General features: G+C 48.7%; 1 protein-coding gene and 3 non-coding genes across 4 annotated transcripts; all 4 read right to left on the bottom strand.

Annotated features, from left to right (window-relative positions):
- Positions 1–13849: 13849 nt before the first annotated feature.
- LOC124675071 lies at positions 13850–16433 on the bottom strand. Its single transcript, XM_047211137.1, has 4 exons — positions 16304–16433; positions 14708–14769; positions 14276–14334; positions 13850–14154 (listed from the first exon to the last, which is right to left on the bottom strand). The coding sequence occupies exons 1-4, from the start codon at positions 16378–16380 to the stop codon at positions 14140–14142; spliced, it is 213 nt and encodes a 70-aa protein (XP_047067093.1). The 5' UTR covers positions 16381–16433; the 3' UTR covers positions 13850–14139.
- Positions 15002–15088, bottom strand: LOC124679880. Its single transcript, XR_006995303.1, has one exon. It is a non-coding gene; the product is annotated as a small nucleolar RNA SNORD25 (small nucleolar RNA).
- On the bottom strand, positions 15207–15291 carry LOC124679879. The gene has a single exon (XR_006995302.1). It is a non-coding gene; the product is annotated as a small nucleolar RNA SNORD25 (small nucleolar RNA).
- On the bottom strand, positions 15508–15604 carry LOC124680021. Its single transcript, XR_006995426.1, has one exon. It is a non-coding gene; the product is annotated as a small nucleolar RNA snoR136 (small nucleolar RNA).
- Positions 16434–26029: the final 9596 nt, after the last annotated feature.

The following is a 26029-nucleotide window of genomic DNA, read 5'->3' on the forward strand; positions in this document are numbered from 1 at the left end:
AGGGGCGGGGCACGGCGGTGCGGGGCCGGAGCGGCCGGGCGCGGCGCATCGCGGGGCGGGCGTGGCGCGGGAGCGGCCGTTGTGGCCAGGCACGGGGCGTGGCGGGAGCGGCCGAGTGTGGGGCGGGCACGGCCGTGCATGCCCAGGCGAGGCACGGGATGGAGCGCGACGCGCATGGGAGGGCGCCATGGCGATGCGCTTGCTGTCGCGCGCGCACGCGGACGAGCAAGCGTCGTTGCTGCGTGCCGCATGTGTGCGGGCGGACGAGGCTGCCGAACCGCGATGGCGCAAACACGCTGCAGCGCAAGGCGATAACAGCCTAGTCCACGGGGCGCGCGCGGCGGCTCGATAGGCTGGGCCCTGAGCAGCGAGGCTGACAAGGCGCATGTCGGGCGAGGGCGCGGCAAGGCCGGCAATGGCGCGGACCAGCGAGGGGGCCGTGGCGGACCTCCTCCGTGACCAACACCATGTCCATGGCGGAGCTCCGTGGCGTGGCAGAGCTCGTGACCGTCGCGGAGTCCATAAACGTCGTCGAGGAGCTCTTCCCGTACAACCACGGAGTGGATTAAGGAGTGAGATTAAAGAGGCTCCTCGAAACACACATTCTCTGCATGTTCTCAGCTTTTACATCACGGGGCCAAAATTTGCATCAATGGAGACAAAAAGAGGCAACAACGGAAATTCGTGATCGATGGGGAATGAGATGGATTGATGCGGTAAGAGCATTGATACGTCTAATTTGCATCACTATTCTATATCATAATTTACTGTTATTCATTGATATATTTTATATTTAAAGGTGATAGTTATGCTATTTCATCTATTTTTGCATGTTTGATGATTAATGGAGAATTAACCGCCGGAACCAGGAATCTGCTGTAAAAAGGACTGTCAAGACACCATATTTCTAAAGATCAACAATTCCCATAAAATATACAGAATATCCAATTTTTCCAGATGATGGAGAAAGCCAAAAGGGGAGGCAGGGATGGGCCCTCAGGGGGCCTGACCACCCCTAGGCGCGGGCCAGCCTCGGGCCGCGCCTAGGCATGGTCTGGGCGCCCTGGCCCACCTCTGACGTCGCCCCCTCGTGTATTTCAACCCTCCTAGAAACCTAAGATCGGGGGAGCGGCCAGAGAAATATTCCGCCGCCGTTACGGGGCGGAGAACCAGAGAGAGAAAAAAGCTCTCCGGCAGGCTGAAATTTGCCGGGGAAATTCCCTTCCGGAGGGGGAAATCATCGCCATCGTCACCGCCATCAAGCTGGACTTCATCGGATCATCATCACCATCATCGCCACCAGCAACACCATCATCACCGCCGTCTCCACGCCATCCCGCTGTAGCATCTTGGGTTTGATACTCGTCTAGTTCATAGGGGAAACTTTCCCGGTGTTGATTACTCCTTGTAGTTGATGCTACTGAGTGAAACCATTGAATTAAGGTTTATGTCCAGATTGTTATTCATCATTATATCACATCTGATTATAATCCATGTGATGTCTCGTGAGTAGTTCGTTTAGTTCTTGACATGGGAGTATTCATGCTATTAGTAGTAGAACTATGTTGAGTAATATGCAATGATTTGATATTTAAGTTGAAGAACGAATCAAGTTGAATAGAGGTAGGTAGGTAGGTGAGGCGCCCGCTCCCTCTCCCCGCAGGCTTCCTTCGCCGGCGCCCGGCCGGCTCCGGCGGCCGCCCCGCTCGCCCTTGTTATGGCGGGCTCGTCGTCTTCAGCAGGCTCCGGTACGGGGCGTTCCCAGGCAGGGCACAGTCAGTAGCAGTGGAGGCATGTGAGTCCTGGTGCTAGATCTGGTTCTCCGGTGGTTGGTGTGGAGCGACCGGTGGTGTCCGACCTGGATCTCTCGCCGGCGTCGTCAAGTTCGGTCGGCATGGAGAGAGACCTGACGGGACCGCCCGCGGCGGCGGCAGAGGCCGATGCTGTTGGGAGGGTGCCCGTGCAGGATAGGCTGGTGTGGGAGAAACCCCATCTCTCTTGGAGGAAAAAGTGGCGTCGCCGCAAGGCCGAGCAGAGGGCGGCGGCCCAAAAGGCGGAGGCGGAGCGAGCTCGGCGGTCGGTGTCCCCGGAGTGGCATGGACGCTGTTTCAACTGCGGGAGGTCGGGGCACCGCAAAAAGGAGTGCACTTTCCTCCCTCTCTGCTACCGCTGCAGTGAAGGGCACGAGACCAAAGATTGCAAGAGGCAGCGGAGCCCCGAGCTGGAGGAGGAAGAGCTGCGCCGGCAGGCGCTGGCGAAGCTGGCGCGCCGTGGGACATCAGCACCGCTAGCACCATCGCCGCCGAACCTGCTCCGTTCCCCACCGCGGCATGGTCTGCCGACTCCTGCGCCCAGAGCTTGCGTGGAGGGCGCCGCCAGGCACCATGTCGCTCTGGCGGCGGAGGATTTCGAGGAGGCACAGCTGTGTGTGGTTCGGCGTTCGCCAACCATCCAAGATCTGGAGCGGCGTCTCCGCTTCGCTATGGTGGCGTGCGTCGGTGGCGGCCTCTCTGGGGTGTCATGCGCGCAGGTCCAGGAGGCGCTCATGCAGATCGTGGGGCTGCCTAAGGATGGTTTCTCGGTACACCCCTACCGGCCCGAAGATTTCCTGGTGGTTTTTGCATCGGCGGAGCTGCGGGACAGAGTTCGGGCTCGCTCCTCCGTCGTTCACGCGGGCACGACGCTCACTCCAGGAAGTGGACACGGCAGGCCCAGGCGAGCCTCAAAACCTGGCGTGCTAAGGTAGATCTGGTGATCGAAGGGGTGCCACCGCATGCATTTGCGAGCGAAGTGGTTGATGGCCTCCTGGGCACATCTTGCGCCATTGATGAGGTTGCGACGGAAACGGCGTCGCGTGCGGACTTGGCCACGTTCAAGGTCTCGGCTTGGACGGACGATGTGGAGCGGATTCCGCCAGCAAGGTTGCTGGCGATTCCTGAGCCGGTGGAGCCTGACATCGACACACCTCCGCCGCCACATGATCTCTCCGACGACTCCTGTGATACCTGGCCGGCGAGGAGAAAGATGGACAAGAAGTGGCTCCGGTACAAAGTGTTGATACATGTGGACAAGGTGGTCGAGGCAGTCGATCCGGGGTGTCGGGCGGGAGTTTCGCCGGACTCGTCTGGTTTTCACCATGACGGTGCGGGTGGCGGCGGTGACGACGACGAGTTTCTTATCCGCCGCCCCCCAGGGCGGCTTGGCACGCCGGACACGAGAGGGAAGGGGAGTCAAAGGAGCAACGTGACTTGTCAAAGAACCTACTGCTAGGTGGCAGCTGCTCAGCCACGCAGTTGGAGGCTTCCGCACATGGGGAGAACGCCGCCTCGTGCTGGGAGGACTGACCTGGGCCCAGCCCTGAGTCCTGTCGCCCCCAACGGGCCTGGCAACACTCCCCTGGTGGCCGACAGGATAGCACCTGTCCCTGTTATCGATCCCCAAGGAGATACTGTCCAACCCATAGGACGACAAGAACCGAGGGAGGACGTGGGGCCGGCGGGTGACGTGTCGCCCGATCTGAGGACGCTGGAGAAATCTGCCCTTAAGGAACGGTCAGACCAGGAAGATTCGGAGGGATATTCCTCCCCCACCACGGCCACCACCGTAGACTCGGCTCACGATAGCTCGAGCAGCATTCAAACGCCCAGCGACACGGTGGCCGGCGGGCCCATACAAGCTGAAGGCGGGCTCACGAGCAGGGTGCCAATCTGGAGGAAGCTTTCTTTGCGGTCTCTGTGTCTGGAGGTGTTTCTGTGGAGAAAGTGGCCGCACCCATCCACAGCCCACCACCGGTACTGGGCCTTCACCAGGAAGTTGAGGAAGACGCCTTGAGCAGCATTGCCCTCTCGCCGCTTGAGTCCCTTACGGGACCGGATAGTCACATGAGGCTGGTGCGCAGGAGTCGGGCGCGGGCGGAGGCAGCTGTCGGTGAGCCGGAGGAGGAGGTGATGTCTGAACCTGAAACGGTTGTTCTCGAAAGGATGAAACAGTTCTGCGCTAGGATCCTTAAAGCCCTGGCTCCACCGTTGCTGCGAGAGGTAGAATCATCGACCACGCTCGGGCTTGAAGCTGAGCCCTTCACCCCACGACGGAGTGTCCGTTTCAACACACCTGTGGTGCAGGCTGGAAAGCAGCCTCGCAAGGCCACGGCGGCGGAAAATGTTCTCCTCAAGGCTCTGGGAATCACACCGGCAGAGCTCTCTGTTGATGACAAAGCGCTACCGGAGTTTCGCAGGTTTTTCGACACCCCTGTGCGCGAGCAGCACCTCCGTGTCTTGGCATCTGTCTTCGGCAAGACTATGCCATGCCGCGATGAATTGCTGCAGCTGGGGCCAAGGAGCGGGGGAATCTGTGCGTAAGCACCCTCCCCGGGATGTTTCTCCTCCAAAGTGTTTATGGATCACAACCCAGAAATCCTTTGTTGGAACCCCCGTGGCCTAAACGAACAAGCCAAGAGGGATTCAGTGCGAGAACTGGTGGATTCGCTTAGGGTCAACCTGGTGTGTTTACAAGAGACCAAACTTGATGTAATTGACTGTTTTATAGTTAGCCAATGCCTTGGCCCATCTTTTGATGGTTTTGATTACCTGCCCGGCGGATGTCACGCGTGGAGGGATTTTGCTGGCCTGGAACTCCAATGTGCTAGATATTTCCAATACTGTTCATGATACCTTCTCCATCACGGGAGAGGTCCGATCCAGGGATGGCGGAGTCTGGTGGATTACGGTAGTTTACGGCCCCCAAAGCACGGAGGAGAAGATCGCGTTCCTGGCTGAGCTCACCGTGCGGCGAGCCCTCTGCCCTGGCGCTTGGATGCTCATCGGCGACTTCAATATGATTTTGCATGCGTCGGAAAAAAACAACGACAATCTGAACCGCAACATTATGGGCCGCTTCCGTGACTTTGTAGACGATCTGGAGCTACGTGAGATATAGATGCATGGGCGCCTTTTTACCTGGAGCAACCAACGACAACGGCCCACCTTGTCTAGACTGGATAGGGCGCTGGTATCTATCGACTGGGAGCTTGGCTACCCTGATTCGCTCCTGCAAGCGCTGTCATCGGCAGTTTCTGATCATACGCCCCTACACTTGTCTATGAACGCGACCTGCAAGCCGAAGAGACGCTTCCATTTTGAGTTGTTCTGGCTCAAGCTTGACGGTTTTGACGACGTTGTGAGAGTTGGATGGAAGTGCAAGGACTTTATTGTTGACCCGTTCCTACGGGTGGACGCCTGTTTCCGGAACCTGGCGGCCTACTTGCAGCCGTGGGGAGCGAGTAAGGTGGGCAATATCAAGCTCCAAATTGCCATGGCGAATGTGCTCATTCACAAGTTCGAGGTTGCGCAAGAAACGCGTGATCTATCCTTGGGAGAAGAGTGGCTGCGGAACATGCTCAAACACACGGTGCTCGCCCTCTCTTCCCTGGAAAGAACCATGGCACGATAGCGATCCCGTATCAGGTGGCTGAAAGACGGAGATGCCTACTCTAGACTATTCCATACTGTCGCCAATGGGAGAAAGGCCAAAAACTATATCCCAGCGCTTCTTGTGGATGGCGAGAGAGTCACGGATCAGGCTCGCAAGGAGGATATTTTCTATGGAGTGTATCAGGACCTGCTGGGGAAGATTCAGACCAGGGATTGCGCCTTCAATCTTGAGGAGCTTGGGCTGCCAAACCATCATAACAACCTGCTCGACCTGGCCGCAATCTTCTCGGAGGAGGAGGTTTGGGGAGTGATTAAGGAACTCCCACCCAATCGCGCCCCAGGACCGGATGGCTTTGTGGGAGCTTTCTATCAGCGCGCATAGCCAATCATCAAGCATGAGCTTATGGCGGCGATTCTGAAACTGTATGTGGGAGACGGCCGCACGTTTGAGAGGCTAAACCACGCGCTCATTACCCTGATCCCCAAGAAGCCAGATGAGGAGGAGGCGGGGGACTACATGCCCATTAGTTTGATCCATAGCTTCGCTAAGCTATTCACCAAGATTCTCGCCAATCGCCTAAGGCCGAAGATGAAGGAGTTAGTCAGTGCAAATCAATCGGCGTTCATCTGCGGCAGGAGTCTGCATGACAATTTCCTACTTGTCCGACAGATGGCGCGCAAGATCAACAGCAGGAGGGAGCCAGGTGTGTTGCTCAAATTAGACATCTCCCGCGCCTTCGATTCTCTCTCCTGGTCCTTCCTCCTCGAGATCTTGCAGCACTTGGGGTTCCCGGAGATGTGTATCCATTGGATCGCGATCCTTCTCAGGACAGCCACCACTCGTATATCTGTCAATGGAGTTCCAGGGAGACGAATCGTGCACGCGCGCGGGCTGCGACAGGGAGACCCCCTATCTCCGCAGCTCATTGTGCTTGCCATGGAGGTGGTGACCCTTCTCATCTGTAGGGTGGCGGAGCAGGGCCTCCTATCTGGTATTGGCAACTGCAACAACCTACATCGCCTTTCGATCTACGCCGACGATGTCGTCCTTTTCGCCAAGCCCACGGTGCAAGATCTGGTGACAGTCTGGGAAGTTTTCAGGGTTTTTGGAAGAGTTTACTGGGACTGAACGTTAACTACGCCAAAACTTCCGCTACCGTCATCGGGGAGGGAGCAAACGAAGGAGCTCATCGTTGATACCCTACACTGCTCGATCAAAGATTTCCCAATCAAGTATCTTGGACTGCAGCTAGCCCTAAGACCTCTGACTAAGGCTCAGTGGCAGCCTCTCCTCGACGCCACAACACACCTAGTCCCGGCATGGCAGCGGGGGCTCATTACCAAGCCAGGAAGACTCGTTCTCATCAAGGCAGTCATGTGCGCCAGGCCAACCCACAACCTGCTCATCTCGGAGGCTCCGGCTTGGCTTATCCAGGAAGTGGAGAAGCGCTTCCGGGGTTTCTTTTGGGCGGCCAGCGAGAGGGCCAGCGGAGGCCAGTGTCTGGTCGCTTGGGAGCAGCTCTGTAAACCGCTCGAGTATGGCGGGCTGGGGATCAAGGACCTAAAGCTCCAGAGTTTGGCGCTTAGAGTGAGGTGGCAATGGCTACCGTACATACACGCTTAGGCCCTAGCAAGGGCTGCCACAGATCAAGGACGAGGCTGCTCGAGCACTCTTTGACAGCCTGATCCAAATCGAGGTTGGAGAGGGCGACAGAGTCCTATTCTGGAGAGATAGATGGATTAATGGACGGTCGGCTTCGGACTTTGCTCCTGGTCTATGTTTGACTATCAGCGCTCACATCTGCAATTCGAGGACGGTGGAGCAGGCCATGGTCGACAACAGATGGTTCTCTGACATCCCGGGTACACTCGCCACCAGAGGAGCCAGGGAACTCATCACTCTTTGGGCTGCGGTACATGGGGTGCAGCGGCACGCGGACAGGAGGGACTGCTTCAGATGGCCCTGGACTGCGTCGGGGCAATACTCTGCTAAGTCCACTTACGACATGATCCACCAGGGAGGCATACGCTCGGAGTTACACAAAGCCATCTGGAAAAGCAAAGCTACACCCAAGAGCAAACTCTTCATGTGGCTGGCGTCGATGCATAGGATTTGGACTTCCGATAGGCGACTTCGGTTTGGCTTGCAGGCGACCCAGGACGCCTGCTCTCTTTGCTTGCAAGAGCTTGAGACTGCGGAACACCTTCTAGTACAATGCAGCTTCTCGAGGGAAGTTTGGTTCAGATGCGGCCAGCTGTCAGGGGCCAACTTCTTGGTGCCTCATGCGAATAACACTTTCAAGGACTGGTGGATGGGAGAGAGGAAGAGGTTTTCGAAGCAGGATAGGGCTCGGTTCGATGGGCTGGTGTGCATGACGGGCTATGCCATTTGGAAGAACATGAACGCCTGGGTCTTTGGTAACACGCAGCGCCAGCAATCAGCCCTCAACCTGTTGAAACTCATACTAGATGAGTGCAAGATGTTGAGGTCGGCATTAGGAGTAGGAGTTGCTGGTGCCGCGAGAGAGTAGGAGTCTGTATCTGTGGAGTCCTTGTCCCCTGTGTTCGCACTCGGGACATGCTTGTAAACTTTGTTTCTACCTTCTATAACATTATGGTACGCGTTCGCGTACTCTCGAAAAAAAAAATTAAGTTGTGGTGCTATTCTTCTAATGGTATCATGTGAACATCGACTACATGATACTTCACCTTTATGGGCCTAGGGGAATGCATCGTGTATATGGCTACTAATTGTGGGGTTGCGGGAGAGACAGAAACCCAAACCCCCATTAGGTAACCGGGGCACGAGGGAGTGTAGGATCTCAAAGTTTAAGGCTGTGGTTAGATTTATCTTAATTACTTTCTTGTAGTTGCGAATGCTTGCAAGAGGTATAATCACAAGTATGTATTAGTCAAAGTATGGGGTAGTGCATTAGGATAGGTTCACCCACACAACACTTACCAAACCATTGAAGATTATTCAGCTATGTGAAGCGAAAGCACTTGACGAAGTTCCCGTGTGTTCGAACGTTTGTTCATCATAAGTAAAACAACCGGCTTATCCTTTGATCTAAAATGGATTGGACCACTCGCTGCAATTATTATTACTACATTTTATTTACTTGTACTTTATTTATCCGCAATACCAAATACCCCTGCAAACCTGTTTGTTAGTGTTTACAGTGAATCCTTGATCAAAATTGCTCATCAACACCTTCTGCTCCTCGTTGGGTTCGACACTCTTATTTATCGAAAGTACTACGATACACCCCATATACTTGTGGGTCATCAAGACTATTTTCTGGCGCCATTGCCGGGGAGTGAAGCACTATTGAAGAGTGGAATTGGTAAAGGTAACTTTTACTGTAAGTGATGTTTTTATTTCTGTCTGCTACTGCTTTATTTTATTATGAAGGCGGCTCCGTTTGACTCTCTATTTAAAATTTCTACTACCACTGTTACGGTAGTAGATGAATCACCGCATGCTCAATTGGATCCTTTTAAAATACCTAAGAAAAATGTTGAACGTGTTATGAATAACTGCTATTTTGGAGATGGAACTGTCCATCCGGGTGATCATTTACTCTTTATACATGAATTATGCGAGTTGTTCAAGTGTGCAGGTATCTCAACTGACCAAGTTAAGAGAAAGTTATTCTCCTTATCTCTTAAGGGAAGAGCTACGAAATGGTATAAGATGCTGAAGAATGGTCGATCTATTGGATGGGAGAAAATTGTACCTCTCTTTTATTCTAAATTCTATCCTCGAAGTAAGATTCATAAAGATCGGAATCAAATATATAATTTCTAGCCTCGAGATGGAGAGAGTATTGCCCAAGCGTGGGGGAGATGCATGTAAGAAGGAAAGATTTGCTCAAAAAATATTATTTTCTTCGGTTAAATTGGCCAAATTTGGGGTAGACAGGGGCACAAACTAGCTGGGTTGGGAGAAGGCTCGGGTTGTGTGGGAGGAGTGGTAGTGGGGGGAATGGTTGTTGGCAGAAATAACTGCCCAGGTTACTGCCGGCGCACCAGAACATGGATGCGCCGGCAGTATTAAGCCGACCTGGCTGTATTTGGTGCGGGCCAGACCTAGAAAGTACTGCCGGCGCACCAGGCCAGGGGCGCGCCGGCAATAGCGAATTACCCCTGGGCTGGTGCGCCAACAGTAATTTCTAGGCCTGGCCTAGATCGGGGGAGCCACGGCCTCATATTAGCGCCGACGCATCTTCTTGGTTGGTGCACCGGTAGTAGGGCAGCATCGCCGGCGCGGCGATAACTTGGTTCGCCGGCACCACTTGCCACCGGCGCATGGAAATTGTGGTGCGCCAGCAGTGTCTTCTCCATCTATATGCGTTTGCCTAGTAGTGATGTGGTTAGTAATTACTTTCTTGTAGTTGCAGATGCTTGCAAGAGGTATAATCACAAGTATGTATTAGTCCAAATATGGGTAGTGCATTAACATGGGTTCACCCATACAACACTTACCAAACCATTGAAGATTATTCAGCTATGTGAAGCGAAAGCACTAGACGAAGTTCCCGTGTGTCCGAACGCTTGTTCATCAAAAGTAAAACAACCGGCTTGTCCTTTACTCTAAAAAGGAATAGGCCACTCGCTGCAATTATTATTACTGTATTTTGTTTAATCGTACTTTATTTATCTGCAATACCAAATATCTCTGCAAACCTGTCCCCCAAAGCGACCCCAAAGGTATTTGGGGCGCGCCGGACATTTTTTCGTTCCCAGCTGCGCGCCCCAAAGGCTATTTCCGTCGAACGGGGCCCAATACGGTGCCCGACGCCCCGAGCTCATCCCCGGTCCACAGGGGACGCTCCAGGCACGCCGGACACAATGAAAATAGAGGCGAGGAGATGGGGTCCCACGCGTCAGCGACACACGAACGGACGCTCAACCGTCGCCTACCTAGCGACAGTGCAGTTGTCGGGAAGGGGAACCGTCGCAGCGGCAACCGCGTCGATCGTCGTGCGAACTGCCGGAATGGAGCGCGAACTCCGCGAAAGAGCAACCGCAGCTCTCTTCGATATATGCGCCGCCAATAAGACCCCTACGTATGCGCTTTTCGATCTACAATCGGCCGACACCATTCATCTTTCCTCTCCTCTCTCACCATACTCTCTCACCCTGAGCGACCTCTCTTGCCATCGGACACCGACAGCGAGGGGAAGCATCCGGGATGGCGCCATTGGTGGGATAGAGTTGCAACGCCTAGCAGCTCTAGTTCCCCGCCGACGGACAGCCAGGAGGAGGATTGGGAGGCTGAAGACGGTCATGAGAAGGAAGAGGAGGAAGAGGATGAGGAGGCGGCGGCGGCAAAGAAGGAGGCAAGGGTCCGGGCGAAAGCGAAGGCAGAGGCGAAGGCGAAGGCGCATCCGGCGAGCACTGTCAACGATGAGGGGGACACAAGTTTCTTTAACGCGTCGAACGACGTCGGCTCTTCGGAAGAGGTGACGAGCAGGAAGCGCCTCCGTGAGGACGACGAGACTGGGCCATAAAAAAAGAAGTAGTTTAAAAAATTAGTTCATTTTTTTGAAGTTTTTATATGTAATTTGTTTATGTTGCACTACTTTGAAAATTAGTTCATATTTTTCGAAGTCTTCACCGTACCTACAAATTTCTTCTGTGTATAGAAATAAAAATGAAAAAAGCAGATAATGCATTATTTTAATGTTTTGGGGGCACATTTAGGGGACGCGGCTGGGAAGCGAGGTCCCCAAACTCGACACGAAAAAAAAAGCATCCCCAAACGCTCGATCCGGCACCGTTTGGGATCGGTTTGGAGGACGCGGCTATGAATAGAGTAAAATACACGAGCAGTTATGGAACTTGTACATATATATCACTTTGATCATTGCACTCAGAAAAGTGAAATTTACGGTCACCCAAGACGCAACATAGTCATGTACAATCACCGCGTATGCTGCAACTACGTATAGGGTGACATGGCAGTATTGGACCGTATGGCAGTGACCCGGACTGCCGTTTTGCAGAAAAATACCCAAAATTTATTTTTTGCGTCATTTTGTCTCTGCCTTATCCCAATTTTAACCAGTGATACCAATGTTTAAGCGAGAACCGATTAGTATGAGGGGGGTTTTCACATAAACCACCGCGACCACCAAGTTGTCCCTGCGCCAGCTCCACCTCGGCGCTCGCAGACGGTTCGCTCACCACGCTCCTCGCGACATAGGCAAGGCCGCAACCATGCCCTACTCACGGGCAGGGCGGCAGGAGCAGGGTTGGCGAGGATGACCGTGACCCTCCATTGCTCGTGGACGCAGATGACACCCGGGTGCGCGCTGGATGGGATGGCGGTGGGAGAGCTCTGTGCCTCCACCGGTGGTCGTGCACTCGAGGCCAGGAGCTGCAGCCATGCGTGCTTTCGTGCGGGAGCTGAGAGCAAAGGCACCGGCCATGCACTTGTGGAGACGGTGACACAAATAAATGAAATTCGGGTATTTTTATGTTAAAAAATATCCTTGTCACTGTAAGAAGCGTCACACAATACCACGTCAGCCAATACTAGTTGTCTCCATGACCGTAAGTTTCGCTTTCTTGAATACAATGACCAAAATGATATATAGGGACAAGTTCCATCTTCATCGGATTGCCGCAAAACGGTCTGCTTTTTGGTCCGTTTGGGTCGGTATGCGTCACCCCGCAGACATGAAATAGACCTTGCGGAGGCAGCCCCAACACGTTCAAAACAACAATAAAAAAGTGCCAAATAGAGTGGATTTTGTACACCCACGCATGGGTGTGGGTGTTTCCGGCACCGTCCATTGTGCTTTGAGATTCGGATAAAAAGAGGAGAGAGAAAGGAATCTTTCCATCTACCATGGTGGGCACGAATCTCAAGGAATAAATGGACGGTGATGGAAACACCCACACCCATGCGTGGGTGTACAAAAGTATTTCCCATAAAGTTAACTTAATTTACATATATTTGGGCCCCAAAGCCCCCAGTTTATTCACGCTAAAAAAGAAAAGGTAAACTAAAATATTGGATAATCCTGCTGCAGGGATGCTGGCCGACCGTTTCCTAGTCCTCGTCGCCGAGGTCGATGAAAACCTACGTCGGTGGCCAGACATTGGCGCCGGAGGAGGCCGCGGTAGACTGCGGCCTCCTGGGAGGACCGAATGACCTCGTTGAGGATGGGCCATTTGGCGCTTCTCCATCAAGGAGATGGCCTCCTCCTCCTTCAGCTCCGTGACTTCCTCCTCCATTGGTTGGTAGTCGAGGTCGTCGTCATCTTCAGGCACGTCATTGGGCCGCCGCCACATATCAAGCAAATTCCCCCAAAAAAAAGTGAGTATGGCCTCCGGAAACGCCGACCGGTTCAAATTTGAATTTAAACTTAGTTAGCTTAAAAATATTTTAGTCTATGGTTGCACACCGAAATAATTTGTGAAACCTTGAAAATGCGTATCCTAGGATGTGTGTCATTCTTCTGAACAAATTCGAATGATTTGCCACTATCAATTCATTTAAAGAAGTTCGTGTTCTTGTTATTTGCAATTGCCAAAAATATGTCTTGTCATGTATAATTATCCAACAATTTTCTTTTCCGTTTTCTGTCCGAATTCACTCCGCTTTTGAGAGCTAACAAAAATATATGGTAAAGCGGATGGAGAGCTCTTTATTATCTGTACATCCGTAGATCAATGGAAGATGGAAATGTATGCGTCGAATTCCCTGGTGGGATAAAAACATTTTTCAAATACGAACTGTGGTCAACCAAAGATGGAGATCATGACCAAAAGTATGCAAGAGTAACTTATAGTGGCGATATGTGTCATTGACGTTAATTGGAAATTCAATTCGGCTCCCGGGTGCGTATGCACCCTCTACTAAAAAATCATATTTCAAAATGTCGAAAAATTTTAACAAAAATTTTTACATGTACATCTTCATAATATATGTTCGTTCGTCAAGTTTCACGAAAAATCAATATTTTTTATGGTCTATATAAAAAAGAGAACTTATCTTGTGAAAAGCATTATTTTTAGCACTGAGTTTTGTCTTTTTTACACACGTCATATGATAAGTCGATTTTTTATGAAACAACTTTGTAAGCGTGTAGCACGAGAAGATTTACATGCGAATTTTTGGTTTCAATTTTTTTGAAATTCAAAATATGTGTAAGATGCATTTGAAAATAGAGGGAGCATATGCTCCCATGTTCCAAAACACCACTCCCAGACTAGGAAGGCTAGCTAACGATCTTTTACTGCTTAATAATATTATAGAAGTTACAAATTTGCTAAAAATAACGCTGAAGCAGAATGTTTGAAGCAGTCAAATAATCTACATTTTTTAGGGGCCATTCTGCGTAATCTTGATTCCGCACCATGCCATCACCATTGACAACCACTCGGTTGCACAACCCAATGCATAATTAGCAAAGAAAAAGGGCACCAAATTCAGAGATTCCTTATTGATCACATCACAGAACTGGATGACCCCATGAAGATCAGTCAATGCCAACTGACAGATATAATAGGAAAATGCAATACTGACTTGTCATCTACTCCTCAAATTCAAGCTAACAAACTGAGATCATATCAATTCTATACAATGGACTCTTCGGCAGGTTGAGGACTTCCAAAAGTAGCACAAGCACACGGAAAACAGACAGCGGGATTGTACTGCAAGCAACTTGATGGATGCCAAGAAATGTGCCAAGCGTCACTGCCTGAAATGCTGCAAACACAGATCCTTCAGTCACATATAGCATTTCCAACAAGAGCTAACGTTAGCTTACAATAATATAGCACACATTTACACAAACAATGAATAAACACAAGGTTCTTCCATAACTCACATCATCCTGTCCACGGACATCCCTCCATTTCTCTGATACATCCTGCTTCACTTCTTTAGCTGCGGTAAGGAAGAAAGAGTAATTAGCATATTGCCACAAATAAGACCCTGAGATTGTTTTTAAAGAATGTACATAAAACATGTTTACAATGTAATACATATATTTGAAATAGGAAAACCAAGTATACTTAAACTGATATCAATACACAACAGTTGAAATATGAAACAGATACACAACACATTTTGTCCCAACTACATTGGCAATGAGTTTACAACACATTCTGTCCCAACTACACATTTAAAGAACTCCACTCCTCGAGCTAGTAATACTACATTCAGACAAGCAATTCTCAAACAGATTTTCAACTGAAATTGGCAAAATATTAAATGGACAATATACACATCATATGAAATCACAGTGCACAGAAGCTACCTTTAGACGAAAGATTCTCAAAAGTCCTGTTTGTCCTCACAGCAAACCTCTGGAAGGCACGGCTGCAACATAAGAAAACATTTACTAAGAAACCAACAGCAGGAACATATCTAAAATAAGTAGAAGTTATAAGAGGAACCAAAAAGTAATGCTATCTAAACAATGTGAAATATATTAGTCCCCTTTTCCAAAGGACAGAACAGGAAATCGTAGCAGCTCATGAGCATGAAGCAAGGGAAGCACAAGATAAACCATAAATATATGATGGACAGACAATCTATTGAAATGCTACATGGCCACTCAGCCCCTTAGATGTTCTTTGAATAATGCAATCATTTTCGCATAATCATTACAGGTCTGCAAGAACTCATCACCGTTGCCATAAAGACACCAACTGAATACCAACTTATAATCATGAAACTAGAAAAGGGGCACAAAACACATATCTTGGATAAACCAGGGGAGAAACGGAGTACAAAAACAAATGCATATGCTTCATGACAACTCAGCCCCTTAGATGTTCTTTGAATGCGATCATTTCCGCAAGAATCATTACAGGTCTGAAAGAACTCATCACTGCTGCCACGAAGAAATCATTTCAGCCTAACAATCAAACAGAGGCAAACCTATCAAAGCTTATATATGACTCACATCGAACTGAACCAAACCAATCTGCTTTTGCCATTCCATCACAAGCAAACAAATTTCCATGTAAGCAACATAATGTAAGCAGAAGAGCCTTGTGCTACAAACTAAATCCAGATATAGCATATTAATACTTGCTCCAGAGCCAGTGGTAAAAATGTAGTTCCTCAACGTCCAGTGGTATCAAAGAAGTTGTGCCCTGGATAGCGAGAGGAACCACCATGCCTGTAGCTTCAACCTTGCAGCAGCCCATTTTTATTTTCGAGAACTCAGGAGATCTGCGTGTCATTTCATCAAGCTTGGGAGGAGAGAAACGAAGTTTTACACACCCGAAGGCACGGACACCACCTCACCCAGGCCGCACCGGTGAGCATAAATCAAGTTTCTGAGCATAAATCCAAGGGAAGCAGCACAACCAATAACCAAGTGTGGTGATTCAGTCAACTGCAATGTCATTGGAATCAAGCAATCATGTGGCAAGAGTCGTTGCAGGTCTGTACTGGCTCAGTACCGTCTAAGGCACAAACAAAAGATCGCAAGAAGACACGGAGTCGGATGAGGCGGCTCAGGATTTGGGTAAAAAAAATGTAAATTTTACCTAGTTCCTAACGGCATGCACTGAAATCACCCCAATACAAACAAGCCTGTACTCGCTGGAGAACGATCTAGCAACAGTAGCATGTATGTAAGAGCCGTGCTGCGCCCAACGTCACAGGATGAAAATTGATAAGGGCAAGCCCACGATACAACGCGAAGATGTGGCTTCAAGGGAACGATTTTCCGCTGGGAAGCGATCGGAGGACCAATCCTCCCAAGGACCAGATGACGAAGCGCGACAACTCGAACCGTATCAAATCAACGACGAAACCCTAGCGTTGGTCATGACGAAAAAAAAAAAGGATAGATCTAAGTCCTAACGGGAGGGAAGGGGGGGAAGGGATGCACGCATACTTGTTGGCGAGGCCCTCGACGAGGAACTGGTTGACGACGTAGCTGAGCGCCCTGCCGAAGAGGTTGCCGCCGGCCATGGCTGCGAACCTTCGAGAAGAGACTGCTGCGGAGGCGCCTGGTCAATTGGGGAAACGCGATGCGAGAGTAGGGCAAAATGGGTACGATCATTTTTTATATACACGAGGTGGGCTACCGCGGCCGTTTTGGGCCGGGTGGCTTGTGGGCTAGGCCCAGTTGACGAAAGAGGCCGGCCCAACGGATCTGCAACTGACTTCCGTAAATATAGCGCGCCCGCCCAGATCCGTCCGTGGCGGCAGTGGCGAACCGTCGCATTGACCAGTTGAGAGTACGGACACAGATTTAGTACGGGACACGTACGGGGAGTGAGTGATCGGCGATCGCTGGCTGACAATGGCGGGCTGGAGGAAGGCGTGGCTGTCGGTGCTGGACCGGAGCAGCGGCAGCGGCGGCGGCGGGGGAAGCACCGGCTCTCTCCAGGCTCAACTCCAGAGCATCCTCTCCCCGTCCACCTCCTCCTCCTCCCTCGCCACCAGCTACAACAACAAGCGGGCCGGCGGCAGCGGCAAGCACGGCGGCGTGAGCAGCAAGGCCGTGCTGGCCTGCTTCTCCGTCGTGCTGGTGCTCGCCTTCTTCTACGTGTCCGTCACCCGCGGCCCCACCGCCGACGACTCCTTCCCCACCCCGACGGCGTCCTCGTCCGGCGCCCTGCTGTCGTGGCTCTCGTCCTCCAACTCGTCCACGCCCAAGAAGCCGCTCCCTCCCCACCCTCCCATTCCTCCTACTAACGTGAGTAGCATCACTGGAACTTCTGCCCAGCAGAGCAGTGCGCGCAATGCGACCGCGGCGGTGCAGGGAAATTCGGACGATTCGACGCCGGCGGTGGACTCGGGGCACACGATGCTGGTACCAGATCAAGAGGTCAAATTAGCGAATGTCTTCTTCCGTGATGCCGGGAACACCACGATCGTAGGATCGGAGGAGGAACCCGTCACCAACGGCACGAATGCACAAGAGGCAACCGCAATGCCGACGCCACCGTGGTGGAAAGCGGATGGGGCCAACTCCTCCGCTAAAATCGTCGTCGGCGAGCCCACGAACTCCGACGGCGCCACCGGCAACTCCACCGACACGGTTGTCAGCTCCAGTAAAGGAGACAGAAACACGAACACCAGCAGCGTCGACAATGTACTGCCGAACTCGACGCGGCAGGCGGCGGCGATTCCATCGACGCCGCCGCCGGATCAGCGGAAGGAGGACAGGCACAGGCGCAAGAGAGCGGCCATGGCGAGGCGCAGGCAGCACTCGACCAGGCGACGGAAGGAGATCGCCCACCCGGCGCAGGAAGAAGCCATCGTCGCTGCGGGGCACAGCAACAGCGCCGCAACCGCGGACGGCGCGAACACCAGCGTGTCCGTCGGCCCCGGCAACCACCGGGTGGTGTGGACGCCGGGCGTGCAGAACCTGGTCACCTTCGCCAAGTGCGACCTGTTCAACGGTGGCTGGGTGAGGGAGGAGAGCTACGCGTTCTACCCGCCGCGGTCGTGCCCCCACATCGACGACGACTTCAACTGCCACAAGAACGGCCGGGAGGATACCGGGTTCCTCAACTGGAGGTGGCAGCCCAGTGGCTGCGACATTCCCAGGTGCGTCTCCGAACTTCAGTTTCTCTTATTTAATTTCTAGCCATTGTACCGTAACATTTTTCGTGTTCAGCTGAAGAGCAGCGCTGAATTACACTCTGTGATCAAAAATTTCTCTTGTTGCATTGTCAGGATGAACGTGACTGATTTCCTGGAGAGGCTGCGAGGCCAGAGGATCATATTCGTAGGCGACTCGCTGGGTCGGAACATGTGGGAGTCCCTCGTCTGCACACTGCGCCATGGCGTCAAGAACAAAAAGAGCGTGTACGAAAGGTCCGGGAAGAACCAGTTCAAAACCAGGGGATACTACTCCTTCAAGTTCGGGGTGCGGGCTCACTGAATAATGCTCGTTTCTGAACTTGCTCTTCCTTACAAAAACAACAAGAAGAGCTATGAGCATTTACAGTTTTACTTGATTGCAGGACTACAATTGTTCTGTTGATTTCATAAGATCCATATTTCTGGTCAACGAGGTGGTTCGTGAGAGCAAAAACGGTACTGTGCTGGACGCGAAACTGAGGCTGGATGAGCTAGATGCAACAACCCCAGCGTACCAGACCGCTGACATCGTCGTCTTCAACACCGGGCACTGGTGGACTCACGCAAAAACATCAAAGGGGTACCTACCTAACAATTTCCCCAGAACCCAAGCTCTATATGAAAACTGATCTGCTAGTCAAAATATCAGTTTCCATCCTGATTGGTGAACTATTTGTGACTGCATAGGGTGAACTATTATCAGGAAGGCAACCATGTGCACCCCAGCCTTGAGGTGATGGATGCATACAAGAGAGGGCTAACCACATGGGCTAGGTGGGTCGACAAGAACATCGACTCGAGAAGAACTCAGGTTGTGTTCAGAGGATATTCACTGACACACTTCAGGTAAGAGGTTGGCACCACACCGTCAGGTCAACGGCAGTACCTTCTCCATCTTCTTCTCACGACCAATTTCACTGCAGGGGAGGACAGTGGAATTCAGGAGGGAGATGCCACAGGGAGACTGAACCAATATTTAACCAGACATACCTCACCGAGTACCCTGAGAAGATGAGGATCCTGGATCAGGTGTTGAGCAAGATGAAGACCCCTGTGATACACCTCAATATCAGCAGGCTCACCGATTACCGGAAAGATGGTCACCCGTCGGTGTACAGGGTGCGGTACGACACGGAGGAGGAACGGATGGCAGCGATCACAAAGCAGGACTGCAGCCACTGGTGCCTACCAGGCGTGCCTGATACGTGGAATCAACTGCTGTATGCTTCGCTGCTCCAGGCAGGCAAAGGTTCCTGGAGATTATGATAGCGTGGTTAGAGGAGTTTTGTTTAGTCTTCTAGATTGCAAGGGACGGATAGAATTTACAAGTAGTTCATGAAGTTCTGTTTTGTGATTAGATAGAGGTGGATATAATAGCAGGAAATCCTGCATTCAGGTAGACCTAGTTATCAGCTAATAACCATCATAAGGCAACAACATTTTAGATTTCTTTCCCCGGTTCATGTACATAGGAGATGACAATAACTGTAGCAACATGTGAAATTGGATACTGGAAGTTGTGAACTCATAGCACAGGATGGCACTCACATATATAGTACCATCCGGTATCTGTGCATGGAATTGATTAGTAGATCCTAAAATTTGTGAATGATTTACACTAGAGCACCCCATTAAAAAATGAACGAATATCATTGGCTCATTGCAGTTACATAGAAGTATATCACTAAGAAAAAGTTAACAGAATAACACCATGATTTCAAAATATGAGAACATTAATTCATGAAATAAGCATTTGGGATACCTTCTTGGCTCATTGCGTGGTGGAAATGCGGAATACATGTTCCCAGATCAGGGTACTTGTCTAGTTGTCTTTTCAATTTTTACACTGCATGGAAGTCCCTTTGGCATAGTCTAACCTTCGTGAGTCGGTAAAATAAAGAGAATGCATGATAGGTTTCTTCAGTTCCAGGCAAAGTACTAGTACTTGCTAGCGCCATGGCTGATCTTCTTTCAGTAAATCATTCAGGATCAGTATAGAAGATACGAACAACTCTCCCAGGCAGCCAGAAGAGAACATTTATCATCACTTCTCTTCTAGATCTTACTGTCATTTTTCGGATAACTGGTTTTCATCTCACATAAAAACAGAAATTTCTGTCTTCGTGGAAACATATGGCTTCGTCACAGTAATAAATAATTAGAATATATTGTAGCAGCACAGATCTCAGTAGGATTGACATATTGAAACATTACAAGATATACTCAAATTATATGTGGCATATTCTGCATACCCAACATACACAAATTTGTTTGGAAGCAACATATACACCAAGCTGCTAATCAGTAAGACAATAGCCAAGAGAATCAAATGAGACAACAGAAAGTATTTTTACTGGATAAACAGCTGTCAGTTATACTAGTTTTTCCAGTGTACATAAAACAAACATCGACTCAACAGCGAAGAATTCATGGATTCATCACACGCAGATGCTTCTGATTATTTGACTCCGACCTGATACAACTGGAAGGACGGGAAAGGAAAAAGGGGGGCAGACTCCTGCTGGAGTTCACCATTGCCGTTTTGTGACTTGCCGGTTCGTGCGTACCTCAGACAACCACCTGGAAGCTCAGGAAAGGAACCATAAAACTGAAGCGCTTCTTAAGCAGGAGCTCAGCTTTGTGGTTCATCCTCATCATGCTTCTGCTCTCAAGAACTATGTAGATGCTCAAGCCATGCATCTTCCATAGCCAGTAGGGGCTGTGAACAAGAGGAGGGGGAAGGGCTACCTTATATGCTCATGAGATTGCTGATGTATGCAGGTACTTTTCCAGGTAAATATATTGCAAGAACCGAGAATATGCATGGTGGCATTTTAAATTGGCCAGCGAAGCATGCTTTAGTGGAGAAAGGACAAGGAAAGTAAACTAAAGTTCACTGTGCTGAGTGCTCCTTTGCTGGAATTCACACTGATGCTGTTCTTGCCTCACCGGTCACTAAATGTCAACTCCAGCTACATTCTCTCTCTAGAGATATTCCCATTCCACTTCCAGACACAGTTTTATCCAAAGTAATTCACCCACAAGAAAGATTCTTAACCTATGCTGTAAAATAAGCAGGGCATTTTCATAAGCTACCACAGAAGTTGCGATCAACATCCAATTCCGGGGCATCTGAACTTATAAACATCGTGGCTATCTATTCTCAGAACAGACAAATTTTATCTCATTATCTCTTCCATTTCTCATTTGATTTTCACTCAAAGTTCCATACTTCCATTGACATTAGCCTTCTCAGTTTTATCTAGTTACACCTCTAAACCAATTGCTAGCTGTATTTTCTCATTAAAAAATGACAGTAGTTTCAATATAATTAGTTACTTAGCAAGCAGGTGCTTCAGACCAACAAAATGAAGTTCAGCAAATGATTATGTGGGACTGAATCTACTGATCACCAAGAGGAGGGATAAAATATAAAGGTAGGTTAAGGCTTTACAAAAAGCTGAAGAAGCACTCTCCACCTCTAAAGCTACGTCTTTTAGAATATGGTGTTATAGGCTTAGAGCAATGTGTCCTTCCTGTACAGCCACTACCTCGTGCTTATCCGAAGTGTTGCATTCCCTAACCTTGTGTAAAGTAGGAGCCCTCTATCTAATTAAATTATCTCCCATTTCAATGCTATTGAAGTAGACAAGATCACCAGATATCCGCTCCAAGTAAGATTAGCACTCTTGAGTACCAGCTGAGTCATCATTGAATATACGGAACTAACTACAAAAATTTCAACTGCGTATAGTTATTGGATGACTGTTTCCACCATGACAGCAAGGAAGTCACTACCACCAATCGTGAGGCTCCACCGTTCCACGAAAGTGGGATTTTATCGTTGGGCACAATCAAGTAGACCAATCAGATGGACTTTCTGAATGTTGGTTCTTTTAATAGATGGCTGAGGAATGCACATAGTGAGTGCCCTCTCAGAATCGCACCAATCATGACACCAAAAACAAGAACCAAGGTTCATGGTTCCCACGAATAGTGATCGCTTGGTAACCATTGGAATGGAAGAGACCACACCAGGTTGATTCTTTGAAATCCAGAGAGGCACGCAGTACAGTGGCGGAGGCAGGGGGGCTGGTGGGGGCCAGAGCTCCTCCCATGCTTTCACGAATGCATGTATACAAGTTTTCTAATCATCTGCATTTCAAGGATAATTAGTTAGTAAGTGCATGGTTTGGCCCCTCTAAACTTCTGGCTCTCCCACTGGCGGCAGATACTAGAGTTTTGTTTTTAACCCAAGTTACTCAAGTTATCACTGAGAGGTCGTTTGGTATCTATCATTTGGGCCTGGAATCCTAGAATTCATTTTGGAATTCCATAGGTGGGCTGTTTGGTTGCCACAAAATTGGGCCGTCATTTCATTTAGGAATTTCAGCAAAATGACCCCATGGTTAAACACAATTCCAAACTGAGACCTGTCATTTGCGAGTCTCTATGAAAGCCTCTACAAATTCAATATTGAATTCTGCTGTCATTTGCAATTCCTGTGGCAACCAAACAAGTGTCTATTTCTGAAATTACAATGTAAATAAAATGAATACATGTATTCATTTCAAAATGCTACAAACGAAATGAAAGCCTGGCTTCCAAACAACTTCGACACTTCTTATGAATTGCTATATAGGGAATTCCTTAGCTGCCTTAGGACCTGCCTTAGGACCTGGCCGGTAGCAAACTGACCTGAGGTGTGGACGGGAGAGGCACTTGTTGGGTCATAGACCCAGTTGCTTTCAGGTTAAGCTCTCTAGAATAGGATTAAGCTTCTCTACCCACAAAAACTATGGTACGGAGAATCACTTCAGAACCTGTAGCCATCCTTTCTTTTGTCAGGAATGGAAAGTTTTTGCCGTTCGCCCCAGGGGATGGTGAAAGCAACTCACTGTTTGTGAATGGCTCAAGCTGGCCACTATCTCTTCCGACTTACACAACAAGGGCCAACGAAAAAGGGGTCGGCTGAAACTGAAAGGGCGCCTAAAGATACACCTCTAGTTCTCAGGGGCTTCTCCCTACTGCAGTTTCTGTGGGTAGAGAAGCTTAAGCTTTTTCAGGAAAAGCTTAAGTCGAAAAGAAATAGGCATAGTACAGTTTGTATAAAGCCCGGAGAAGTACCAAAGTTTTATATTCCAGTTTGTATTTAGAATAATCTCTAAAAAACATGTGGAAGGGAGACATTAGGGTGTACTAGGAAATCAAGCAGGTAGTCAGTTAAGTCTATTTTTACTAATTCCCGTTCCCTATCCCGGTAACGCCTCTCTTCCCTAGCCATGTGTCACCACCAGTCGGCCGGCACCTCCTGTAGGCCACAGGCATCCCCAGGACACAGCTCACCAACCCTTACCGAGCTATGCACTAAGATTAGCACTGTCATTTGGCAAATGATAATATATCAGCAGTAGTACATTCCACCACATCTGTCAGGAACTACTTACAGCCAGATTGTACCTCAATGACTATCGAGCAATGCCCTTAGATACTACAGGAGGCTACTGTCAGGAACTAACTACAGCCAAACTATGTATTGGCCATTGAGCATTGAGAAATCTGGATCCGGTTTTAGGTACACTATGAGTGCATTTCAAACCTCCCCTCTTTTCTTAAGGGCTTCAAATCCTTCTATAGGATGCAAGATCAACCTTGGAGTAACTATGTTTTCCTAAGTGGCTAAGTCTCCACGATATATGTCAGCTTCTACCTTGGTGTGTGTTTGTGTCTGTGCGCGTGCACGCTTGTGTGGGACAATCTTCACCAGTACATACGAAAACAAGCGCTCATGAATTCACAGGCCCCAAAGGACACCTTTCTTCTACATTCGCAAGATGACCAACATACATGCAGTCTACTTTCCTTCAATGTACTACACCACCTTCAAGCATGAATGATGTTTGTTAGCTTTTTAGCTAGATTAGAGTAACAACTGGAAACGAGTTGGTCTAAAATAAATAAAAACTTCTAAAGGAAATTTTGTGCACCACAAAGCACTTACTATCAAAATCAGAACAGAATACCATGTTCAGAGTCAAAGCATGTATTTACACATAGGGTAAAAAGTGACAAGACAAGGTTTGTAGGCCAAAAGGGAGTAAAACAGGTAGATCAGCCCATATTAAAAAAGTTCAATTCTGGGACGTAAGACGTATTTCTTACCAGACTAATACATAAAATTAGGCATAGCACCATGTTCAGAGTCAAAGCATGCAGTTACACATAGGGTAAAAAGTGACAAGACAAGGTTTGTAGGCCAAAAGGGAGTAAAACAGGTAGATCAGTCCATATTAAAGAAGTTTAATTCTGGGACGTAAGACATATTTCTTACCAGACTAATACATAAAATTAGGCATAGCCGTGTAGAGGCGTCCCCCTTCACATCAAAGAATTCCTGAGTAGCCAAGCCATTCATACAAAGCACAGAAGGCCACAACACCATCAGCTGAGCTCTGGAAAGTCAACTATATTGTCAATTCAATACAACAGCGCTGCCAAAGATGAGTTGTCCCATAGGCCATTAGGTCTTCACTGAAGCAGTGAAGCTACAACATTTTCAGAAAAATAAGCACATCCAATAGGATGAACAACACAATACCACAAAACTCAGTGAAGGTTAGATTGTATCCACTGCATAAAACTCAAGTTCCCTTGGAATTACACAAATTGTTGCACAGTGAAGCTCAGACGCCAAACAGATTCATAACCTATTTGAGTATCTTTGGAGTTCCAATATTTTATTATGTTTCTGCACAACGAGATTGTAAATTCATACTAAGAAAACAGGGCCTCGTGTACACAAGAACCGAACAATACTCATGTTCTCAGGCTATTTTATCCTCAAAAATATTTCTCTTTCTAACCAATAGCTAATGCTAGATTTCTTCAATAGTAGCTAGAGTGGGTCAGTGTGGCAAACTATGTACAACAATCATGCCTACACAAACATTTGAAGAAGTATGAACTAAGAAGCTGATACAAGTGCTATCAATCACATGTATGTTGATCTGATAACCTATAAGGCTATAAAAAATGCATTTGTGGTATCAGATGATTCCCAACCATCATGATTATGGTTATCAGTGATAGCATGCATTTGGTTGATTTTGTTAAAATAAGTTAGACATAATGTCACTTAGCAATCCAAGATTGAACACATAACTATTCTTAGAGTTCACTGTATAACTATTCTTGGTTACCTGAATGCACAAGAAGGTAAATTTGTAATCCTTGTAGCCAGCATCAAATAGGAACCCGTATAAATTGGAGCATTTATCAAAGTTATCTTCAACTCTTCCCCATAGTACTTATGTATCCCATGACAAATTTGACTTCATATATTCATTGTTTTTAGCTTTTACAGAGCAGAACAGTTTTGTAAACTAGAACAGTTGATCTAGCTGAACGGTGCTCAGTTAGCCCTCTTTGACTAGCACCAAGGCACAACTGGAGCTTTGTGGCAAATGCATAAAAAAATGAAGTAGCTCTGCTGGAGGGTGGTACGAATATTGCTGCATGGATCATGTCAACTAATAAGATCCACTAGACCTCAACAGACTCGCAACTTATCAAATAGACAAACTTTTGGTCCCTCCGACCAAAAGTGCTATGTCAATTACCCAACACCTCATATTTCATCAATGAAAAACAATGATCTAACACTTTTAAGAATCTTGATTAGCATGTTGACCATACTGGGAAGTAAGAGAGTGCATGTACTGGAAAACTGTAATTCGTGACCATACATGCAGTTATTAGAATGTGATTAAAAAGAAAATCTAGAAAGCTCAGCTTACAACATACTTTAATTTCCAGGCAGAATTATGACAAGTGAAAGCTCAGTAAGAACCTCATCAAGATAGTTGCTGAAGCATTGCTATGAAGCGCCAGATGGAACTTTAAAAAGCTCGTTCTCAAATAACATCAACAAAAGAGCTTGAGCTTCTAAGTTTTGCACTCGGGACGTTTACAACAAATACTGAAGTCTGCTACAGCCTAGTATAAAATAGACATCATGCTACTATAA

Source organism: Lolium rigidum, chromosome 7, assembly GCF_022539505.1.
Source record: "Lolium rigidum isolate FL_2022 chromosome 7, APGP_CSIRO_Lrig_0.1, whole genome shotgun sequence".
In the NCBI taxonomy this organism is placed as follows: Eukaryota; Viridiplantae; Streptophyta; class Magnoliopsida; order Poales; family Poaceae; genus Lolium; species Lolium rigidum.